The sequence below is a fragment of the Aethalodelphis obliquidens genome, unplaced genomic scaffold, assembly GCF_003676395.1.
Source record: "Aethalodelphis obliquidens isolate GAN/ISIS:26980383/991018 unplaced genomic scaffold, ASM367639v1 scaffold111, whole genome shotgun sequence".
In the NCBI taxonomy this organism is placed as follows: Eukaryota; Metazoa; Chordata; class Mammalia; order Artiodactyla; family Delphinidae; genus Aethalodelphis; species Aethalodelphis obliquidens.
This window is the reverse complement of record NW_020838055.1, coordinates 1,891,562-1,905,726: the sequence shown is the minus strand read 5'-3', so window position 1 is coordinate 1,905,726 and position 14,165 is coordinate 1,891,562. Positions and strand designations below refer to the sequence as shown.

The 14,165-nt window shown below is 45.1% G+C and overlaps 1 protein-coding gene across 12 annotated transcripts in view; it reads left to right on the top strand.

Annotated features, from left to right (window-relative positions):
- KIF9 (kinesin family member 9) overlaps positions 1–12,697 on the top strand; it is a 47,103-nt gene extending 34,406 nt beyond the window's left edge. For 10 of the 12 annotated variants that reach the window (XM_027096983.1, XM_027096982.1, XM_027096987.1 and 7 more), the window contains 4 exons: positions 2,929–3,105; positions 3,534–3,649; positions 4,062–4,166; positions 12,391–12,694. In XM_027096983.1, coding sequence (XP_026952784.1) covers positions 2,929–3,105; positions 3,534–3,649; positions 4,062–4,166; positions 12,391–12,441 — 449 coding nt within the window. In that variant the 3' untranslated portion in view covers positions 12,442–12,694. Of the gene's footprint in view, positions 1–2,928; positions 3,106–3,533; positions 3,650–4,061; positions 4,167–12,390 lie in introns of all 12 variants that reach the window. The other 2 variants (XM_027096985.1, XM_027096980.1) reach the window with 2 other exon arrangements.
- Positions 12,698–14,165: the final 1,468 nt, after the last annotated feature.

The window sequence follows — 14,165 nt, the reverse complement described above, 5'->3', positions numbered from 1 at the left end:
GGGATGGGGCAGCCTTGGGCACTGGAGGACTGAGTTGGAAGGGGGCCAGCAGGGGATGTTGGGGTGCAGGCTTCATCCCTGGGTCATCACTTGGCTCTAGTCAGCCCTGGGGAACCACAGAGTCCTTCCCTGTCAGCTAGCTTCTGCCTGCACGTCCCCTTCCTTGCATTATCTCAGATCTAAGGGCTGGACCTTCCATCTGATATGTGCTTCTGCCCATGGAGGGACAGAATGTTGGTCTTGTAGACACTTCCCCAGGGAGATGGGTGGCTGGCGACCGCCACAAGGTCCATGGGTCCTGGTGTTGTCTCCTCACTGACCACAGTGGTCTGATTGGGGTAGGGGTGCTGGTCAAGACATGAGAAGCTGAGGAGGGAATGAGAATGTGGATACCAGGGGCCAAGTGATTCACTGTCACTAAGACCAATCCTCATGCCAACCCCGCAACAAACTGGCCTAGCAAAGTCTTGTCTCTTAAGGCAGGTGGTGTGGGAAGCCCTCAGGCTCAACGAGCAGGGACCCCTGTGTGGGGAGTGGGGAGAGTGCTCACCCGGTTACCCTGACCTGGTGCCCTTGTCCCAGTGGCAGACACTGCCCATACCTTCAATGGGCACCAAGAACCCTCAAGCTTGAGTAAGCAGAGGACTCATTTGGAAGGGCTGGTCAAGTACAGATTCCTAGGCTGCAATCAGTGGCTCTGACTCAGGAAATCTGGAGCAGGGCCCAGAACCTGCATTTTAATGAGTAACCATCCCAACACTGAGGCTGGTGGTTCAGAGGCCACACTCTTGTTCACAGGCAGGGCACACCACCGGTTACTGGGCTTTCCCTTGCTAAATCACAACCCTATGCTAGGCCAGCCTTCTTGAATGATCTCACTGATCACCTGGGCATCTCCAGGTGGCACTTGGTTTTCTGCAGGTCAGGGGGATCATCTCACTCACAGAGGTTGCATTTTACTCACTTATTTCTCAGAGGGCAACTTTATTTCCAAATTCTTGGGGCTACTTTGCTCATACCCTATGGACCAAGCGTTAACACACTGTTCCAGAGGGGAAGGTGGGTGATGATGGCTCCAGACATGCCCCCACCCAGAACCTCTAGAGTGAAGGCCTTGCAGGACGAACAAGCACTTCTTTGTGCCTTCTACCTACACCTTTTTTTTTTTTTTAATATTTATTTATTTGGCCACACCAGTTTTTAGCTGTGGCAGGTGGGCTCCTTAGTTGCAGCTCCAGGGCTCCTTAGTTGTGGCATGTGGGCTCCTTAGTTGTGGCATGCGAACTCTTAGTTGCAGCACGCATTTGGGATCTAGTTCCCTGACCAGGGATGGAACCCGGGTCCCCTGCATTGGGAACGTGGAGTCTTAACCACTGTGCCACCAGGGAAGTCCCCCCACACCTCCTTTGAATATGCAACCCCTTATTATATATTTACATATTTTAAATAATATATATGCTGATATATCACTTACTCCTCAATATACCTGAAAATGGACATTTTTAAAGGATGGGTTGAAGAAGAAATAAACAATATGTTAAAATACTTAAACTTTTATCAGTATCAAAAAACATTTTTGCTCTTTCCCCCCGAAAGCAGTTGTTCTTCCCATTGGTTGTTCAAATAGCAAGTAAAATACCTTTATCTTAAGGGAACAGATCGAGTAAATTCATTTTTAAAAATATTTTCTAGGTACCTTGACTGACAGCCACTTATCAGCCCAGAACAGTCACTGAATTTGAGACATTAATTAGTCTTTTGTGAAAAAAAAAAAAAAAAAAAGAAAAATCATCTTAAGTTCAGCTCTCATAAGTGTTTTCTGTGGAGATAATCAGAGAACCTCTGGGTAGCACAAAAGATGTTGTCACTCCCCATGTCAACAGAGTACTGTAAAGACTCTACTCTGTGACTGACGGATTTGTCTGTATCAAAGTGACCACATCAGGCCCACAGCATGCAAACCAGGTTGCTCCGCACTGAAGGTGAGGGCTACCCTGGACACCACTCCCCCCCACCCCACCCCACTGCAAACACCTTGAATTGGAACCCTTGCCTCTCCATGAATGGTGTCAGTGACACTTAATGTGCCTCACTTCTCCCCTGTAAACATCAGCGGAAGTGCTAATGCTTTCCTCCGGTGCCTGGGGACTGCCTCGTGCACCCTGGCCACACACCTCAGTCACAAACAGGACTCACTCTCCAAGGGTCCTCGGGCTGGGTGTTGACACGATGCCTTTGCTGAACTTTCAAGGTGCTGTGAGCAGTAGACAGCCAGGTGAGTGGCTCCACAGATATCGTTATTTTGTCTTAACCTAACAACCTTTCAAACTGACAGACCTGAAAAGGTCCATACAAAGAGACAGTGAGTAGAGGAGATGACTAATAGCACGACTGACCCCTCTCCTCCTGGAGCCCTCTGACAGCCATCTGACAAGATGTCTGATGTTCTCTGACAAGAAGGTAGCTGGCGAATGCTGAAATCGTCAAGAAGACAATTTGAAATGTGGGTTTACATCTACCGTTATTAATAAGGAACCCTGCCCAACTGCCTTGTGGTACTAGCCAGTGGCGGCAGCTTGTTTACATAATTTATAAAAAAGGTAAACACCTGTATAATAGAGGTATTTACTGGATATCTTTGGCTAGTGGGGTTTAAGATCAAAATAATCGTGGAACGTGGGCCATCTCTACCCTTTCCTCTGCCTACCCCTCCTGTTTGTCCTAAAAATGCCAGTGTGGTCCTCTGACCTGAGCCCCCTCTCCCTGTGAGACATATCCTAGTAGCCTGGCCTTCTCATGCCTTGTCCACCTCCATGCTGCACCCCAGCCCTTCCCAGGTCCTGTCTTCATGCTTTGCCAGCACTCTCCCCTCTTTCTGACCACCTCAGGTGGGCACCTCATTCCCTAACCTCTTCCTTCCCCCTGCAGGCGAGTATGAGAACAAGGGGCTGATGATCATTGATGAGGAGGAATTCCTGCTGATCTTGAAGCTTAAAGACCTCAAGAAGCAGTACCGGACAGAGTATCAGGACCTACAGGACCTCAGGGCTGAGATCCAGTACTGCCAGCGCCTGGTGGATCAGTGTCGACATCGCCTGCTCATGGGTGTGCCGTTTGGGAAGGTTGGCTGGCCACCTGGGGTTCCAGGAGGCACAGGGCAGGGCTACCGTCTGAGTTCTAGAAGTGGCTTCAGAACTTTTCTCTGGCAGAGGCAGGGGCTGGACAGGACTTTGTTTTGGCTATGCCCTGGGCCATGCGGGATCCTAGTTCCCCTAGTTCCCGCTGCAGGGATCAAAGCCTGCAGTGGAGTCTTAACCACTGGACTGCCAGGGAAGTCCCTGGACAGGGCTTTAGATGTGTGTTTCCAGGATTCTGAGGGCAGGAGATGGAGATGGGAAAGGGTGAGGCCCTGGAGCAGGAAGTGAAGAGAGGGTGAGCTGTGACAAGCACAAGACAGACAGACACACACAGCCTTGACCTGCTTCCTCAGGGACTCCCCACCCTCACAGTGCCATCTCCCTGTCTCCCTACAGAATTTGACATCTGGTACAATGAGTCCTTCTTTGTCCCTGAGGACCTGCAGGCGGCACTGAAGCCAGGTGGCAGCATCCGGCCAGGCATGATGCCTCTCAGCAGGATTGTGTCTCTGGTGAGTGGCACAGGGCAGGGGTGGGGATGGTGACGAGCACAGGGCAGTGGGCAGTGCCCCTTGTCCTCTGTTCTCTCCACAAGCTTGGCAGTGTACCGGCTGCTCCCAGCCTCTCCTACAGCTGGCCCAGGCAGGTGGGCAGGTACAGGTCTCTCCCCTGTTATCAAGGATGAGGACAGAGAAACCACCACATGCTGCTGCACCCCTTCTTGAGTGGCTCATCTTGCCCTGGTGGTGGTTACAGGGTGTCCGTGATGACACTGGAAAACATGAGGCTGGGGGATTGTGAGCTATCCTGGGTGGAGGTCTGCAGACCCAGCGAGAGGCTGCCCTAATGCCCACCACAGGCCCTGTCAGAGTGGATCCTGACAACGCCAGGCTAAGGGACTGTGCTGTGTTGGGACTCTTGTAGGGAGAAGATGACCAGGACAGGTTCAGCCGGCTGCAGCAGACGATGCTGCCAGAGGGCCCTGATTCTGTCTCCTTCTACAATGCCAAAGTCAAGACAGAACAGAAGGTAACTTGGGGGATTCATGTCTCCAGGAAGGCAAGGCCTCAGGGACCTCATTACTAGGACACCCAGGATTACACTCCCCACTGTAGAGAGGCCGAGGAGGAATACGCCAGCCCAGGGAAATCCAGAGTCACCCAGAGTCAGTGGGTATCTTCTGCCAACTCCAGAGTCCTGGGGCTGGGCTGGAACCAATAGGGGTCCCACAGACTTTGGCCAGGCCTGGACATGGCTGGTGAGTGCTAAGACAGCCCATGTGTGAATAACATGCCAGGACAGGGCCTGGGGCTCCCCTGAGGCCACTTCCTGTTGGGGAGAACCTCTCCCGTGGAGGCCACTGTGCACAGGTGGCAGGGGACCAGAGGACCACAGGCAGCCAAGGCAAAGCTAGACATGGCCTGGTACTCTCCTCACTGAGCGGGCTGGAACAAAGGGTCTCCGCTCTGCTGAGGCTCAGCCTGGAGCCAGAACACAGAAGGCCTGTATGCTGTGCGCTTTTCTGTGCCCAGAGGCAGTTCTTATACGGCAGGTGGCAGCTGCACATGGGGTGACTGCCCAAGTGAGCTCATTGTTTTAAAAATATTTTTGTGGTACTCATTTACATTTTCAATAGGATGATACAATTGAAGCATTAAAAAGCATGAAAATACTAATACCCAGTCCCCCATCAGTCCAGCTCCCACCAGTCCCCTCTGACAAGGAACCGCTGTCACTTATTTCTAGTGTTCCTCCTGCACATTGTTCTGCATCTCGCTTTTTCCACTTAACAGTCTATCCTGAAGATCGTCCCCTTTCAACCTGTTGGTGCTGCTGTGTTCTTTTTCACAGCTGCATAGTAGTACTCCGTTGCAAGGATCTATCAGAATGCATTTAATGCATCTCATATTGAGGGATTTTAGGAGGTTCCACTTCTTTACTATGACAAACATTGCTGTGATAATTAACCTTGTACAAATGTGAATTCACGCGGGAGTGAAAGGCAAGTTTGTAGGAGTGAATTTCTTGGCCAAAAGGACATTTGTACTTTTTTTTTTTATTATTATTAATTTATTTATTTTTGGCTGTGTTGGGTTTTCGTTTCTGTGCGAGGGCTTTCTCTAGTTGTGGCAAGCGGGGGCCACTCTTCATCGCGGTGTGCGGGCCTCTCACTATCGCGGCCTCTCTTGTTGTGGAGCACAGGCTCCAGACGCGCAGGCTCAGTAGTTGTGGCTCACGGGCCTAGTTGCTACGCGGCATGTGGGATCCTCCCAGACCAGGGCTCGAACCCGTGTCCCCCGCATAGGCAGGCAGATTCTCAACCACTGCGCCACCAGGGAAGCCCGACATTTGTACTTTTGATAGATGGTGCCGAATTGCCTGCCTAGAGCTGAATCCATCACCCACCCCCCACCCCCCACCCCCCAGCAGCATATACAGGATGCTAGTTCCCCACAGCCTCCCCGCAAGATGCAGTATCCTGCTTTTTGGGTTTTTCCAATCTGAAAGGTGAAAAATGGTCTCTCAGTCTAGCCTTGATTTGTATTTCTCTTATTATCAGTAAAGTCAAGCTTCTTTTCATATGTTTAAGGGCCATTTTAATTTCTTTTCCTATAAACTGCCTGTTGATATTTTTGCCCATTTTTCTATTGGTTGTTGGTCTTTTTCTTATTAATTTATAGGAACTCTTGATACATTGGGGAGATTAGCTCTTTATGATATGAGTTGCAAATATTTCCCCCTATTTGTCTTTTGGCTTTACTTATGGTTTTTTTGTAGTTATTTTGCTGATTTTTATGAAATCAAGTGTATCAGTCTTCTCTTTCTTGGCTTCTGGACTTTGTGTTATAGTTAGAAAGCCCTTCTCCTGATTGAGTTCATTCTTTACATTTATAGTTAAACTGATACCTTCACTGACCTTTGATGGCTGTGAGGAGCTAAAGCCCACTCAAAGAAGCTTGAGTGAAGGGGTTTGTTAACACAGATTCTGAAGGTTCCATAGTAGCACCTCTCACCCTGCGCTGTGTACATACATCACCAGGAGTCTTGTTAGAATGCAGATTCTGATGCAGCAGGTCCAGGGTGAATCTGAGAGTCTGCACTTTTAATAAGTACCCAGATGGTGCCCATGCAGCTAGTCCAAGACCACACTTTGATTAGCAGGCCATAGAACTCATTGGTAGGAAGCAGGGCCCAGGCTCCTCTCCCTCCAGGCCTTTCTTCTTCCAGATCTGACCTTAGCTTCTCCCTGAGGTTTGATCCTTCATCTATCTGTTCTCCCCTCCCCACCTCTCAATTTCTAGCTCCAGCCTTGGCCCTGGCATGCCCTTATTTTCCAAGACTTCACAGCCCCAGTGCCCAATATCACCTGACTACTTACTTTGTGTCTCTCTGGAGGGAGAAGCCTAACTGACTCTTCTTGGGTTAAGTGTGCATTCTTGGTTCAATCAGCTGTGGCTTGGGGAAGGGTCACCTGCCCATCCCAGTTGCCTGGGCCCACTCCTTCAGCAGGAGAGAGGATGGCTTTATCCAGGCATCCATTTAGCCTTATGCTGTGGCCATCAAGCTTTATTAACTCTGGCCCCTGAAGGGAAGCCCAGATCAGCCCTGGATCAAGGAAGCCCAGACCTGTAGGAGGGCAGGGCTCTATGGGAGAGAATGGAGTGGGGTCAAGTAGGCATAGGCAGCCCAGCCTCGGACATTGTTTGACTGTGACCACTATGCAGGAGCTTCCTTGTCTGACCACAGAGAGGCCTACCCCTTCTGGGCTCAGAGGAGGGGGCATATGATATGAGGCAGGGGTCCAACTTTATTCTTTTCCATGTGGATATCCAGTTTTCCCAGTACCAATTGTTGAAAAATTGATTCTTTCTCCGTTGAATTGTCTGGCACCCTTGTTGAAATTCAACTGACCATAAATGTGATTGAACTTAAGCTCTAAGAGTCCTGAATGTATAAGCTGAAATTACTTCCCTCCTGAAAGAGTTTGCACCTGCTTTTGCCATGTGGCATTACCAACCCAGGACCTTTTTAAACTCCTTCAAGAATTCCAGCCTGATAAGGGATTAATATCCAGAATATACAGAGAATTCCTAAAACTCAACAACCAGAAAACAAAATCCAATTCAAAAATGGGCAAAGGATTTGAATAGACATTTCTCCAAAGAAGATATACAGATGGACAGTAAACACATGAAAAGATGTTCAACATTACTAATCATTAGAGAAATGCAAATCAAAACTACAATGAGATACCACCTTACACGCATTAGGATGGCTACTAATAAAAAAAAAAAAAGAAAATAACAAGTGTTGGCAAGGATGTGGAGTAATTGGAACCCTTGTGTGCTGTTGGTGGGAATGTAAAATGGTACAGCCACTATGTGAAGTAAACCAGTCACAGAAAGACAAATAACTGTATGGTTCCACTTACATGAGGTACTTAGAGTAGTCAGAAATCATAAAGATAGACTATACATAGAAAATTCTGAAGATGCTACCAGAAAACTACTAGAGTTCATCAATGAATCTGGTAAAGTTGCAGGATACAAAATTAATACACAGAAATCTGTTGCATTTCTATACAGTAAAAACAAAAGATCAGAAAGAGTAATTAAGGAAACAATCCCGTTTACCATTACAACAAAAAGAATAAAATACCTAGGAATAAACCTACCTAAGGAGGCAAAAGACCTGTACTCAGAAAATGATAAGATACTGATGAAAGAAATCAAACATGACACAAACAGATGGAGCGATATACCATGTTCTTGGATTGGAAGAGTCAATATTGTGAAAATGACTATACTACCCAAAGCATTCTACAGATTCAGTGCAATCCCTATCGAATCACCAATGGCATTTTTCACAGAATTAGAACAAAAAATTTTACAATTTGTATGGAAACACAAAAGACCCCGAATAGCCAAAGCAGTCTTGAGAAAGAAAAACGGAGCTGTAGAAATCAGGCTGCCTCACTTCAGACTATACTACAAAGCTACAGTAATCAAGACAGTATGGTACTGGCACAAAAACAGAAATATATATCAATGGAACAGTATAGAAAGCCCAGAGATAAACCCACGCACATATGGTCACCTTATCTTTGATAAAGGAGGCAGGAGTATAGAGTGGAGAATAAACAGCCTCTTCAATAAGTGGTGCTGGGAAAACTGGACAGGTACATGTAAAAGTATGAAATTAGAACACTCCCTAACACCATACACAAAAATAAACTCAAAATGGATTAAAAACCTAAATGTAAGGCCAGACACTATCAAACTCTTAGAGGAAAACATAGGCAGAACACTCTATGACATAAATCACAGCAAGATCCTTTTTGACCCAACTCCTAGAGAAATGGAAATAAAAACAAAAATAAACAAATGGAATCGAACAAGACTTAAAACCTTTTGCACAGCAAAGGAAACCACAAACATGACCAAAAGACAACCCTCAGAATGGGAGAAAATATTTGCAAATGAAGCAACTGACAAAGGATTAATCTCCAAGATTTACAAGCAGCCCATGCAGCTCAATAACAAAAAAACAAACAACCCAATCCAAAAATGGGCAGAAGACCTAAATAGACATTTCTCCAAAGAAGATATACAGATTGCCAACAAACACATGAAAGAATGCTCAACATCATTAATCATTAGAGAAATGCAAATCAAAACTACAATGAGATATCATCTCACACCAGTCAGAATGGCCATCATCAAAAAATCTAGAAACAATAAATGCTAGAGAGGGTGTGGAGAAAAGGGAACCCTCTTGCACTGTTGGTGGGAATGTAAATTGATACAGCCACTATGGAGAACAGTATGGAGGTTCCTTAAAAAACTAAAAATAGAACTACCATATGATCCAGCAATCCCACTACTGGGCATATACCCTGAGAAAACCATAATTCAAAAAGAGTCACGTACCAAAATTTTCATTGCAGCTCTATTTACAATAGCCAGGACATGGAAGCAACCTATGTGTCCATCATTGGATGAATGGATAAAGAAGATGTGGCACATATATACAATGGAATATTACTCAGCCATAAAAAGAAACGAAATTGAGATATTTGTAGTGAGGTGGATGGACCTAGAGTCTGTCATACAGAGTGAAGTAAGTCAGAAAGAAAACCAAATACCGTATGCTAACACATATATATGGAATCTAAGAAAAAAAAAAGGTCGTGAAGAAGCTAGGGGTAAGACGGGAATAAAGACACAGACCTACTAGAGAATAAGTGGTGCTGGGAAAACTGTACAGCTACATGTAAAAGAATGAAATTAGAACATTCCCTAACACCATACACAAAAATAAACTCAAAATGGATTGGAGACCTAAATGTAAGGCTGGACACTATAAAACTCTCAGAGGAAAACATAGGAAGAACATTCTTTGACATAAATTGAAGCAAGATCTTTTTTGATCCACCTCCTAGAGTAATGAAAATAAACACAAAAATAAACAAATGGGATCTAATTAAACTTAAAAGCTTTTGCACAGAAACGGAAACCATAAACAAAGCAAAAAGACAACCCTCAGAATGGGAGAAAATATTTGCAAGTCAAGCAACCAACAAGGGATTAATCTCCAAAATACACAACCAGCTCATGCAGCTCAATATCAAAAAAACAGACAACCCAATACAAAAATGGGCAGAAGATCTAAATAGACGTTTCTCCAAAGAAGACATACAGATGGCCAAAAAGCACATGAAAAGATGCTCAACATAACTAATTATTAGAGAAATGCAAATCAAAACCTCAATGAGGGGACTCCCGTGGCGCTGGTTAAGACTCCCTGCTTCCAACACAGGGGATGCAGGTTCGATCCTTGGCCAGGGAACTAAGATCCCACATGCTGCACTGCTTGGGCAAAATAACTAACTAAATAAAACAAACAAACAAAAACTATCAGTACAATGAGGTATCCCCTCACACTGGTGAGAATGGCGATGATCAGAAAGTCCACAAACAAAATGCTGAACTCATAGAAACAGAGATTAGAATTGTGGTTACCAGGGGCTGGGGGTGGGGGTGGGGAATGGGGAGATGTTGGTCAAAGGACACAAACTTCCAGTTATAAGATGAATAAGTTCTGGGGATCTAATGTATAGCATGGTAATTATAGTTAATAATGCTGTAGTATATACTTGAAAGTTGCTATGAGAGTAGATCTTAAATGTTCTCACCACAAAAAAGAAATAGTACTTATATGATATAATGGAGGTGTTAGCTAATGCTATGGTTGCAGTCACTTTACAATATGTAAGTGTGTCAAATCAACACACTGTACACCTTAAACTTATGCAATATTATATTATATGGCAGTTACATCTCAATAAATCTGGGGGGAAAAGTCCACAAAAAATAAATGCTGGTGGACATATACATACTACCAAATGTAAAACAGATAGCTAGTGGGAAGCAGCTGCATAGCACAGGGAGATCAGCTCGGTGCTTTGTGACCACCTAGAGGGGTGGGATAGGGAATGGGAGGGAAACGCAAGAGGGAGGAGATATGGGGATACATGTATATGTATAGCTGATTCACTTTGTCATAAAGCAGAAACTAACACACCAAAAAAATATAAATAAATAAAAATGAATAAATAAATAAATGCTGGAGAGGGTGTGGAGAAGTCGGAACCCTCCTACACTGTTGGTGGGAATGTAAATTGGTACAACCACTATACAGAACAGTATGGCGGTTCCTTAAAAAACTAAAAATAGAACTACTATATGACCCAGCAATCCCACTCCTGGGCATATACCCAGAGAAAACCAAAATCCGAAAATATACATGCACCTCAATGTTCATTGCAGCACTATTTACAATAGCCAAGATATGGAAGCAACCTAAATGTACATCGGCAGAGGAATGGATAAAGATGTGGTACATATATACAATGGAATACTACTCAGCCATAAAAAAGAATGAAATAATGCCATTTGCAGCAACATGGTGTGACCTAGAGATTATCATACTAAGTGAAGTAAGTCAGACAGAGAAAGACAAATATCATATGATGTCACTCATATGTGGAATCTAATTTTTTAAAATGATACAAATGAACTTATTTACAAAATAGAAACAGGCTTACAGATATTGAAAACAAACTTATGGTTGCCAAAGGGGAAATGTGGCAGGGAGGGATAAATCAGGAGCTTGGGATTAACAGACAACACTACAATATATAAGATAGATAACCAACAGAGACCTACTATATAGCACAGGGAACTCTATTCAATATTCTGGGACAACCTATATTCTGGGATAACCTATATGTGAAAAGAATCTAAAAAAGAATGAATATATGTATATGTATAATTGAATCACTTTGCTGTACACCTGAAACTAACACAACATTGTAAATCAACTACACTCCAATAAAACTTAAAAAAATAATTTAAAAATTAAATGACTTAAAAAAATCATAAAGATTGAAAGTATAGTGGTGATTTTCAGGGTCTGCGGGGAGAGGGGAACGGGGAGTTATTGTTCAAAGCATATGGAATTTCAGTTTGGGATGATGAAAAGAGTTATGGAGATAGATGATAGTGATGGTTGCACAACATTATCAATGTATTTAATACCACTAAATTGTACACTTAAACATAGTTAAGATGGAAATTTGTATGTTGTGTGTATTTTACCACAATAAAAAATTGGGGTAAAATAATTCCAGCTTCATGTGGGAGCTTCAGTTTCAGTTCAGATTCACCATGTGGGGAATCTAGGATTCACCTCCAAATTCCATGTTGGTTTTAGCATTTGCTTGCTCACTGCCCTGCCCACTGATTCTGTTTCAGCTTACTTTTTCCACATGCTTTCCAAGAGGCTAGCAGTTCATTAAAAGGGTAGGATTCACGAACATCTAGTTGATTTGCAGAGGGAAGGCCCTTCGGAATACATGGGCCCCCATCCCTCTGGAGAAAGAGCCCTTTTCTTTTCTTTTTTTGAACCTACTTCTTGTCAGAAACTTTCAAGTGGGCCCTTGAAACATGCCTGTCTCCTTTTAAACATTTAAAAACAGTTTTACACACTTTCTTTAGGATGAAAGAATGAGAGGGATTGAATGGAACATTATTTCTCACAGAACTGGGGCTAGTCAAAGGGAATCCTTGTCCTCAAACAGTGATATTTGCAGGAAGAATGATGGGGTGGATATAAGTGGTGTGGCTTCTGAGTCCTTGTTAGGTCCGCATGTCCTAATCAACTTCTGTTTTCTCCCCTTTTCTGTGTCTAGCACAATTATTTGAAAACCATGATGGGCCTCCAGCAGACACATAGAAAATAGGGACTCACTGACAGTGCGTTGAAGGACGAAACCCCCAGCTACTCCTGCCTATTCTAGAGGCACTGCCAAAGCACCTGCCCAGACTCCAATCCCTCTGCTCCAAGGCTGGGCGCAGCCCAGAGAACACACAATGGCCTACCTGCCAGGAGGAGCAGCCTTCAAAGGACACCTTCGAATATCTTCACAGAACACTTTTGGTTTCGATTCACTGTCTTATATGCAGGGACAGGATAAAATAACTTTCTAGTTCGGCTTTCAGTGCTCATCCAAGAACTTTATTTTATTTCCTATCTGGGAGGATGTCTTCCCTATGTACAGGTGGGGTCCTAACTGAGTCTCCAGTAAGAAAGTGAAGAAGTAGCTCAGCCAGTCTCCCTCTGGCAGGCCTTTGTCCCACTGGTCAGCCTCTTTCCTTTCCTGGATGGCCATCCTGGGGATGAGCTGGGTCCAAGGAGCCCTGGTTCTCATGGGTGAGACTGTAGGTTCTCGCAGGGAATCCTCTCTGTGTTCCTGAGCCAGTGAAGGCAGGAGGTGCTTCTTCCTCAGCAACCAGGAGAGGATGGGGTGTAGGTGGAAATGACTGAAAGGCAGATTTTTACCTCAAAATAAGAAGAGGCTTAAAATGAGATCATTCCTACCATGAAGTTAGCAGTGAGAACCCCATGGTGGGAGGCTGTCTGGCAAGGAGATTGCAGAACCTGCACTAGCTGGAAGGTTGAACTAAATGGCATCTTTCCAATCAAAGACCCTATGGTTCTGTTCTTCAGCCCATCAATGAGCAGCCAGATGGGGGTTTTGTTGAAGAGAGAAAGCTGAAGGCTTTCCTTAAGGTCTCTGCCCTCTCTCCTATCCACCCCCTTTCTCCTTCACTGACTGGCAGATACACAACAGTCCTGAAACAGCTTTCAGAGACTCCTTCTATGCCATGGCTTCCCGGAGCAGCTTTGAAGTCCCCTGACTTCATTCCCTTGGATGACACGTGGGGGGCTGTCACTGATCAGCACTTATGGTGTACACACAGCCTTGTTGGTCAGTCTTCATGTTTCCTTTAAATGTGGCCAAACAGGCAGATATGGCCAGGCTCTGCTCATCATCCCAGCTGATGAGTTGGAGGCCCTAGAGAGTTCAGATTCTTTCCCTTCTTGGCTGCCCTTGCCCTTACCAGCACTTGTTTGGGGTTCCCGCGTCTTTGGAGCAGCTCAGGAAATAGAACATAGTAAACAGGAGTACATCATCCTGCTGGAGCCACAGGAAGCAGCCATTTGTGGTATAACCAGTCCCCCTTCCCTTCATTCCCTGTCACTGGCTAGAATGGCATGTGGCATGCTGGTCATCCCTGCACAGAATTCCTGGACAGCCAGTCCTGGGGCCTGCAGGCCAGGGCAGGCTGGGCCTCTGTCATGGCAGTTGGTCCCATGTGTCTCTAGCTCATTCGTCACCACATACGCCTCGGTCAGTTCTGGCACAAACTGAAACAAGTAATCGTCAGCGTGGGCAGAGCCACAGGAATAAGCCAAACGGTGCTCTGTAGATCACCCTCCATGCAAACTCCTCACAGGAGCAGATGCTTCCAACATGACAGGGAGCTAGGGGGCATGATATCCACTCAAATATGCCTGTTGTTCTAGAAAATAGTTCCTGCTGAGCTAATCTGACCATCACAATCACCCCTAAAGGGACTTCCAATTCCATCAATGTGACAGATAAGGTAACCTGAAAACACT